This window comes from Lynx rufus, unplaced genomic scaffold (assembly GCF_022079265.1).
Source record: "Lynx rufus isolate CCGP_SWC_20201006 ecotype Redwood Valley unplaced genomic scaffold, mLynRuf1.p SCAF_5, whole genome shotgun sequence".
NCBI lineage: Eukaryota > Metazoa > Chordata > Mammalia > Carnivora > Felidae > Lynx > Lynx rufus.
Window position 1 is genome coordinate 110,043,874 of NW_025814867.1, and position 10,159 is coordinate 110,054,032.

General features: G+C 39.1%; 1 protein-coding gene across 1 annotated transcript in view; it reads left to right on the top strand.

The window, feature by feature from the left end:
• IMPG2 (interphotoreceptor matrix proteoglycan 2) overlaps positions 1 to 9,872 on the top strand; it is an 88,157-nt gene extending 78,285 nt beyond the window's left edge. The window contains exons 15-19 of the mRNA XM_047099743.1: positions 2,937 to 3,147; positions 4,372 to 4,560; positions 5,944 to 6,142; positions 6,649 to 6,728; positions 9,138 to 9,872. Of these exons, the coding sequence (XP_046955699.1) occupies positions 2,937 to 3,147; positions 4,372 to 4,560; positions 5,944 to 6,142; positions 6,649 to 6,728; positions 9,138 to 9,150 (692 nt within the window). The 3' untranslated portion in view covers positions 9,151 to 9,872. The remainder of the gene's footprint in view (positions 1 to 2,936; positions 3,148 to 4,371; positions 4,561 to 5,943; positions 6,143 to 6,648; positions 6,729 to 9,137) is intronic.
• The last annotated feature ends 287 nt before the right edge of the window (positions 9,873 to 10,159 follow it).

The window sequence follows — 10,159 nt, forward strand, 5'->3', positions numbered from 1 at the left end:
CTGACAGCTCAGAGCCTGGAGCCTGCTTTGGATTCTGTGTCTCCGTCTCTCTCTGCCCCTCCCCTGCTCTGTCTCTGTCTCTCTCAGAAATGAATAAACATTGAAAAAATAAAAAATAGAATTACAATAAAGAAGTGCGTTCACTTCAGTTTTGTGTGTAACTCACATGTCAGCTGCATGGCAAGTCATCTAGGTTTATAGGGTCACCTTTTCCTTTAATATTCAAATGAACTGGAATCAGCCTCTCCCTTGTGCAGTGTAAAACCTGCATTCACGGCCTTCTCACTCTCACTATCTCTAGGAATTGTCCGGGAATTTAAATATTTCTTAATTATCTCCAGCTCTGAGTTAGTTGAGCTGAGTTTCCAGTCTCACATTTACTTTGACCCATGTGGTTGTTCTTTATGTTAACCCAACACAGATCACAGTCCCGTTTTTCACTTCCCAGAACACCTCTAACCCAAGGTAGTTGATTCTGTCAGACATTTGCCGATGGTATGAGGGTGATGGAAGAGGCTTTATTGTAGCGTTGCAGGTGGCTTAAGCATGTTACTATTAGGCTTAACCATCCTAAATTCCTCAGCAAATCTTTCAAAGGCATCTCTTACTGGCCAACTTTTTCTCCAGGACCCAGTCAGCTACCATGTTATTCTGGCTGCTCTTGCCATCTTTCCAGACCCTCTTCATATTTCCTTCACTCTTATTTTCCTGAACCCATAAATCCTTCTCTTAGCATTCTATTGGGAAGAAACCCAGAATGTATTCATTCTACAATTGAGATCCTGTCTCCTATCTTAAGCTGAGCTCTAAGTCTACCTTTGAATTCTTCCAAACAGAGGGTCATGCATTCTGGGCATCCTCACCTTCAACCCGCACAAAGACCTAGAAAGAGACCTCCAAACTACAGCCTTTTATTTACATGATTATATATTAGTCTTGGTTTTTCTCAGTCTGGAAGCAAAAGGGAGCAAGATTTTTTTTCCCTCTTATACTCTATTTTCCTTCCCTCCCTCCTGCAAAAACATTCACCTATACCCACATAGAATGGCCACGAAGTTTTCAAATTTCTAAGTAGGTATTTTCCTATAGCATGCATATTTTTAGTTAAAAGACTTCCAATTAAAACACTATTTTATCCCAAGATGGACTAGAGACAAGGCTGACTTGTCTCTTGCCTTACTTGTTTTCACGTCATGTTTCAGAAATTCTTGAACTTTTATCAACAAAAGGGAGCCACACAATACCATCCTTCCCACCCCCTATATACACTCCTTTTCTTCAAGTCTAAGATTAGATTATTTTCTGATTACAGAGTGACAAAATGAATACTAGGGTAAAGATGTGTAGACTTAGGAAATACACAGATGAATCCTGCATATAGAAACTGCCCATCTGTCATCACATTTGGATGCTCTCCTTGTTATAAGAGCATCTTATTAGTGTCTCCTATATTAATGTCCTAGGGCTGCTATAACAAAGAACCACAAACTGATTGGTTTGTAACAACATAGCACTTTATTCTCTCATAGTTCTGGAAGCTAGAAATCCAAAATCAAGGTGTTTGGTAGGGCTACATTTCCTCTGAAAGCTCTAAGAAAAATTCCTTCCTTGCCTCCTTCTAAGCTTCTGGTGTTTGTCGACAATCCTTGATGATCTTGACTTATGAATCCATCACTCCAGTCTCTGTCTCCATCTTTATATGGCCTTCTTTTCTGTGTGTTTGTGTCTCTGTGTTCAAATTTCCCTTTTCTTTTAAGGACATCAGTTATTGGGTTAGGGTCCACCCTAATCAGTATGACTTCATCTTAACTTGATCACATCTGCAAAGAACCTGTTTCCAAATAAGGTCATATTCTGAGGTTTTGAGTGGACATGAATTTTGGGGGCTATACTATTCAACTGCGTTCGTCTCCACATTCCTTCATAGGATAAAGGAAAATAAGCTGCAGAGATCCAAAGTCCAAGACCACAGATTTGTGCAGGGTATCTTTAATCTCCAGAGCAGCAAGGAAATCATTGATTCTCAAAACCATATTAGTTTCTCTGGAAACAGAGACTATGCTCTTTATTTTTTTTAGCTCCCCTTAGCCTTTTGGCTTAACTTCATGATTTTTCATCTAGATGAGTCTATGGATCATTTCCACCTATTTCATCTGTCTTTGGTATCTGTGTCACCATTTGCCACTCACAGATTGCTGTTTATCAGTGAAGACATATAGCGGGATGTTCTTCGGTAGGATAGAAGACCCATCATGGTCATTGTCTTGTATCACTTTTGACTTGTTATTGTCATAATTATGTAAAATTTTTATTTTTTCTCATATAATAAAGAAAAATAGTTACTGAAGTCAAAATATTATTGGGAATGGCCTCAGGTGGTATAGGGCTGATTTATTTTTCTCACATTGGCTTCAACAAATTTCAGATGTTCTTAGCTACTCTTATTGGGTTATATCCACCCCTGAGGCTCCTATCAGTTCTTCTCTGGGCTCTGTTTCCTCATCCCATGTTCTCAGTGTGGAGAACTGGCATTTAGCATTGTATACAGAACACAGGTAGTACTGTAACTACTATAGTAGGTTAGGGTTGGTGCAAATGAATGATATATGAAAACTATGTTGAATTTAGATTGACAATTACATGGCATGTGTTTTAAGGCTTCCACATGCTTCTCTGATAAAACATGTAAAAAAAAACAGGTCATTGGGTTTTATCCTTTAGTTCTGGGTTTCAGAAAATTTGATAAAAGTTCATCAATCCAAGGATGGGTGAGAATTTTTTGTGGTATTGGTGGTGATGGTATACTTTAATGGTTCAGGAATGGGGTTGCCCTCTGGTACTTTGCAGTGGGAGAGTGTTACTGGAGGGGCTTCATGTATCCCAGCCCTGTATTTTGCCTTTTCTTGTATAATTCTCTGGTTTGTTTGATATTTTAGGTGATCAAGCCAACCCTTGCAAGTTTCAGGCATGCAATGAATTTTCTGAATGTTTAGTCAACCCCTGGAGTGGAGAAGCAGAGTGCAGATGCCACCCTGGGTACCTGAGTGTGGAAGAACTGCCCTGTCAGAGTCTCTGTGACCTACAGCCTGACTTCTGCTTGAATGATGGAAAGTGTGACATTATGCCTGGACATGGGGCCTTTTGTAGGTATGTTGCGTAGAGGTTATAGATAACTTCCTCTGTAGTCATTGTCTACACCTATGACTTTAGGATAATCATAGCAATATTTATTATAAAAGTTATATCTAGGCAATAGATGGATGCCATCTAGTTCTCATGTGAAGACTGGGTCAGTTAATAGGCCTGAATTATACCCAGTTCAATTGGTTATTTTACTTTATACTTTTAGGAAGCTATAAGAAAAACATTATTTAAATATGTCTTACTTGGAGAGTACTTGCAGTAGTTGGTGTTCGCTGTGTTGTTAGGCATAAGATTAATATTTTTTACTGTGAAGTTTTTGTGGTCCTCTTGGATGTGTTGTTAAAGGCTTTGAGCTGCTCTTGGTCCTACTGAGTATTCAAAAATAAAGTTCCTAAGATCCATTTTTTTAAAAGGCAGAGCCTAAGAAAGTCCACAGACAGACGAGCAGATTCAGGTAGCCTGACCATTTTCCTGTACTCATTTCCCTTAAACAAAACAGAACTAGTCAACCTCTGAACTACACAACAACTAGTCACATGGATGTAAATGGAGAAAACGCTTAGAATAAATGGGAGAAACATGAATAAGAAGATGGTTTGTGAACGTCAAAATGGGCGAATGTTGGTATAGATGCCAGACACGGAGGACATAGGTGGGGATGATCAGACTCTTTTGAATGAAAAAGTATAAAGTTGAACTAGAAAACTCCAAGGAAAAATAGTTTGCTGATTTCCAGAGAAATTAATATTATTTTGAAAAGCAGTCATTTTCTTGCTGCTCTGGGAATTGACACTTTTGCCCAAGCCTGGGGCCTCAGGGTTGGGGGAATCTCTGCAGTGTGGTGAAAGGAGATGAGGAGTTCGGAGACTGGAGTCTAGACCCAGATTTGTTGCTGACTAATTGTGTGATCTCATAGTCACTTTCCTTCGTGGGCCTGTGTTTTGTTAAGTATAAATAAGAAAGTTAAATAGAGTACTTTCTTTCGGTCTAGTCAGTCTTTTATTTAGTCATTTACAAATCGTCATGGAAGACCTGCCAGGTCTGCACCAGCCATTAATCACAACCTTAAATTGTATGATCACTTAACCTGTTATGTTCACTCCTTTACTGAAGCTTCACGTGGTCAGTATTTATTTCACTACCTTTCCCCGGTCCTGCCAAAGGTTCTGCCATTGTTGTTTTCAGCACAGTGGTTCTGGTTTTGGACTTTGTCTCTTCTCATTACAGATGCCGGGTGGGTGAGAACTGGTGGTACCGAGGTGAGCACTGTGAGGAGTTTGTGTCTGAGCCCCTGGTAATAGGCATCACCATTGCCTCTGTGGTTGGACTTGTCCTCGTTTCGTCTGCTGTTGTCTTCTTCCTCGTCAGGACTCTTCAGACTCGTCATGTTAGGAGAGAGAGAGAGAGGCTCAGCAGGTATATAAAGAAAATTGCTCTCTAATGGAATAAAATACTCCTTTTATTCATTTATTTTGTACTTACTAAATGCCCTATTGGATATATGGATCTGGTTGGAGGAGAGGAAGCTATAAAGTTGAATAAAAACATGGTCCCTATCCTCAAAGGATGTCAGATTGGAAACAAATGTAAACAAGAGTATGAATAAGATGCTAAGGGGCATAGATGAGGGATTAATTCATTTGGCCTGGGAGAGTGTCTTAGAAGTTTTAATGATGGTTATGATATTTAGCTGGACAGGAGGGTAGATGTTTCCTGGGGGGGTGGTGGTGGTTAATTGAATGAGCATGAGCAAAGTCAGGAAGGCATTCATGAATCTCAAGACACACTGAAGGAATGTCATTGTTGAATGTGGCCAGAAGGCCTGTTTTGCCATTGGGGAGGAATTAGAAGGGTGATGGAACTGAGGTGAGACCTCTGTGTGAAGACCAGATCTGTTAGTTTGTTCCCTTTTGGCTCTTACCAGTGGTAATTAGCTAGATTGTAAATCTGGGTAAGAATCTGACAAGAACTAAAACCTGTTTCTCTGTTTAGTAGCTTCATTAATGGGTGAAATGAAACCTGCTTTTCCTAGTAGGATAGAGATTCAAAGACCTTTTAGTTATGTGATCGTGATCCTTGGTTGTACTTTGCTTCTGTGCTACTCGAGTCTGTAAGATCTGCTGCTTCAGGTTCAGGTTACCTGTCCTCATTCTCTGGCATGGCTAGGGAGACACCTCTCCTAGGTTCCTAGAGCACCCAGGACATACTTCCATCATTGTTGTTACATTTTTTTAATTAATTCTGATTTTGCTTTAGAGTGTATTCAGGACAGGGTTCCAACAAACTCTTTGTGTCATCAGCATCTAGAACAATCCTAGGCACATAATTGATGCTCAGTAAATATTTGTAGATCTGAATGGAATTGCATTGAGGTCTCCCTGTATTTACTTTTCTATCAAATTCTCTGTTTACTGATGCAACTCAGGTTGCATACTGATTTTGACTTGCATACTCTGGGAATGATGGAACTGTATTCATTTAATGAAATACTGTACGGTGAAGGACATATTTCCCCATCAACATTTATTGACAAGCATTTTGGGGCAAATAAAGACAAATAAGACATGAAACAGTCATTCCATAGGGCACTTGCCATGTAGTTCAGGAAATGATAATGATACCACCTGATAAATAATATTTGAGATTGATCTGAATATTTTTCATAGTTACCTCCCCACATCTGTATCCAGCTCACCTCTTTTTCTTGCCCAATAGAAATCATGCTTCAGGTAAATAGTCTTTGAAGTAGTTGAGCATCTGAAAAACCTCAATCAACCATACTTTTGTTTTTTGCTCCAGCAGGCAGCCTGACAGCCTCTCATCAATTGAAAATGCTGTGAAGTACCCTGCATATGAAAGCCATGTGGCTGGACCCGAGCAGTATGAGGGGCCCTATCCTCACAACCCCTTCTACAGCTCTGCAAGTGGAGAGATGATTGGTGGTCTGAGCAGGGAAGAAATCAGGCAAATGTATGAGAACAGTGAGCTTTCCAAAGAGGTAGGTAACTTTGCTTTTCTGTTGCTGCTGCTGCTGCTGCTGCTGCTGCTGTGTGTGTGTGTGTGTGTGTGTGTGTGTGTGTGTGTGTGTATGTGTGTGTGTGTGTGTGTGCGCGTGTGTGTATGCATACACATGAAAGTACATGGACCTTAAGAAAGAGTGAAAAATATTTCCTGGTCAGTTTTTTACCTCATGATATCTTCCAGTCGATGTGGTATGCAGGGGATATGCAATTCTGAGCTATACCTAATTTCCCCCTCCAGTGCTTTCTTTTTCCATTATTAGCAAATGCTCTCTCTTTCCTCCCTCCTTTCCTTAGGAATGTATGTCTGAGTTGTCTGAGAGTGGTTCATGCAGTAACCAAACCCTCATTTCCCTGAAAAGGCCATTCTGTCCTATAGCTCTCCCCTGGATAGCCCAGAAAGCCACACTTCCTTATAAAAAATGAGAACTCCTTCAAAAAAAGCTGCTGGGGTTTTTCTAATGATGTTTTTTTCTTTTCTAAGGAAATTCAAGAAAGAATGAGAATTTTGGAACTGTATGCCAATGATCCTGAGTTTGTAGCTTTCGTGAGAGAACATCAAATGTAAGCATTTGTTATAGTCTCTTATGCAGGTTCTTAAGCTGTGCCTTAGAATAGTGCCACCAGTGTGGGTACATAACATAATTCCTGTCCTCATGACATGGGTTCTGGTGATAACCAATGCTTATTAACTGATAAGTGAGGAGGGGAAGCCGCCGATACATGAAGGGACTTAAGATCACAATGATAACAAATGGTAGAGAAGATTTAAAACTATCTGTTCTGACCTAGAGATTCCTGGGCTATGTTGTATTTTCTCTCTTGTTACCACAGAGAACACCTGTGATTTAATGCTCTAAAATATTTTTCATGGACAGTTTCTATGAAAAGCACTTGAGCAGCCAAAAATCCTCACACATTTCAATGTTTCCTTCCATTGCTGTCTTGGTAGACAGTTTTCAGTATGCTTTGAATTACACAAATCTCATTAAAGTATTTATCTCTTGCTTTTATCAAGTTAATCTTACATTTCCCTCTTTCACTTTCCATTTGTTTTTCTCAGCATGCATTTTGGGCAAATTCTGTAACTATTTTTCTCTGTTCCTCAGGATCCATAACCATACTTGGGTTACCAAAATAAACTATCGTGGGTCACCTAGGTGTCTCAGTCATTTAAGTGTCCGACTGGCTCAGGTCATGATCTCACAGTTCATGAGTTCGAGCCCCGCATTGGGCTCTTTGCTGACAGCTTAGAGTCTGGAGCCTGCTTCAGATTTTGTGTCTCCCTCTCTCTAAGTCCCTCCCATACTCATATTCTGTCTCTCTCGAAAAATAAAAATAAAAAAAATAATAAACTATCTTATAGAGAGGCCATTGTGGGCATTAATTGAATATATGATGACTGAGATATAATTTGGCTTTGATATTTGTTCCTGCCCTCATAAAGGTACTTCCTCATGGATGGGGTTCCACTGAGGCCAGATATCTTTGCCTGGCTTTTAGAAGAGAGAAACCACAGCAATTCATGCATGCTTGCAGAAGAAATTGATAAAGCATCATGATAACACACATGGCCTTAATGGGAGCCTCTGCCCCTTTGCTCTGAATCCCTTTGCTCTGATAAGCAGTCCTTCACTTATGGTTCCTCTCTGATAGGAAGGGATTAATTAGAACCTAAGGAAACTGAAGAAGATGGATTTTAAATTCCAAGTACATGGTGGAGATTCCTTTAAAAATCTCTGAACATCTGACTTGGTCCCTGGGAGGTGCTGCCAACCTTATTGAATGTTGTTAGAGCAATATTACCAGGAAACTGCCTTTCTTTTTTTTTTAAACTTGTTTTATTTTTTATTTTTTTAAATTTACATCCAAATTAGTTAGCATATAGTGCAACAATGATTTCAGGAGTAGATTCCTTAGTGCCCCTTACCCATTTACCCCATCCTCCCTCCCTCAACCCCTCTTGTAACCCTCAGTTTGTTCTCCATAGTTATGAGTCTTTTCTGTTTTGTCCCCCTCCCTGTTTTTATATTATTTTTGTTTCCCTTCCCTTATGTTCATCTGTTTTGTCTCTTAAAGTCCTCTTATGAGTGAAGTCATATGGTTTTTGTCTTTCTCTGACTGGCTAATTTCACTTAGCATAATACCCTCCAGTTCCATCCACGTAGTTGCAAATGGCAAGATTTCATCCTTTTTGATTGCCGAGTAATACCCTATTGTATATATATACCAGGAAACTGCCTTTTAAAAACCAGGACTCCCCTTCATCCCTACAACTCTGGCCAGCAGATTGCCTATGGCTCCATTTCAGTGGTATCCAATAGAAAGAACATAACTGATGTTTTTGTCTTTCCTAAGACTCTTTATAAGCCTCTTGGAGCCACCTGCTTGAATGTGTTCTCTCAATTAAAAATGCATTTCATTTAGGCTAAGACATTCAAAGAAGGGATTCAGGAGACCCTAATTAGTGACACACAGATTAATTACATGCTTCAGTTTCTTGTAACTGCCTTTGAAACATACCAAAAAAAAAATTCCATGTGGCAAAGAATATTTAAATAAGAAGATCCAGTGAAACAAAAGAAAGTCCACATAAACACTATAACCTTAAGAGGGATGTTCACTGAGGAAAGATGGCATTGAAAAAATGTTAGGTATGTAAATTCATACATTTTCAATTTCACTTAGTCTCAGCATTTTCATCTACCAGTAGCCCAAGAAAATGTTCATAGACTTGATTTAGGATTCATAAAAACATTACATGGTCTTGATAGAGTGGGGCTTTTTTTGGTGGGCGGAGGCGGTTTGTTTGTTTTTTAGCTCAGCAAAGCACAGGACAACTTTCTGCAAAGAAAGAAAATAGAAAATGTTGGTGATCTTAGGAGCATATGTTGGTGATGTATTATAACAAAAGTGAATTTCAGAGCATTTCTTGCTTTTTCAATTAATTGTTCTTTGTTTTTTTCATGGCAGGGAAGAGCTTTAATCAAAACTTTTATTACGAAACTGATCAGAAGCCTAGAGAAGATGGAGATCACTTGTTACCTATGTCATATAATTAACCTGGATTTTGACCTCTGTTGGAAGAAGAGTGAAAAAATTAAAAATTAAAAAATTAAATTTGGGGACAAAATTTTTTCTAGCTTAAAATTTCAGAATGTAGTAAGAGATGTGACCATTTTTATACCTACAAAGACCAAAAGCTGTATTTAAAGAAACTCAAAGCTGTATGGGTTCTGGGAAGTATTCTACAAGAAAAACTTGGGCCTAGGAGTTGGGACTGAATCATTATCTGTTCTGAATCTCGAAAGTGTGTCTTAACTGTGGCTCAGGTTTTCCTGGAAGAAGATAACAGGAGACCATTGCAGGAGAAGGCAGGCTTAGTAACAATATTTTGTAGCATGCTTGTTATTGTTGGTGGAAGGAGAAGCTTTTGAAGTAGTTTTAATATAGTTTATAGTCAGACATTCATCTACATAAAAAATACTAAGTTTTTTTTTGGCAATTACACTATTGTAGAAAAAGTAACCTTTTTGCTGTAGTATAGAGTTAGGCTTCTACTTCAATTTCCACCAGAATTTTGAATTTCCTGAGCATATGAATCAAGACCACATTATTGTTAAGTATGTCAATATCCTATTTTTTTTAGTTGTCAAGGGCATTACATATGTATAATTTTTAAAAAATGTTTATTTATTTATTTTGAGAGAGAGCATGAGCTGGGGGGGGGGGCAGAAAGGGGTGGGGGGAGAGAATCCCAAGCAGGCTCCACACTGTCAGTGCAGAGCCCAGTACAGAGCTCAATCTCATGAACAGTGAGTTCATGACCGGAGCAGAAATCAAGAGTCAGATGCTTAACCGACTGAGCCACCCAAGCGCCCCTCATATGTATAATGTTTAAAGGGTTCCCATTATCTACAGATTAATTTAATTATGTGGACAGGGAGGGAGTAAATGGGCATTGGGTCAAGGCCACAGCACTGAGAATGTATTTG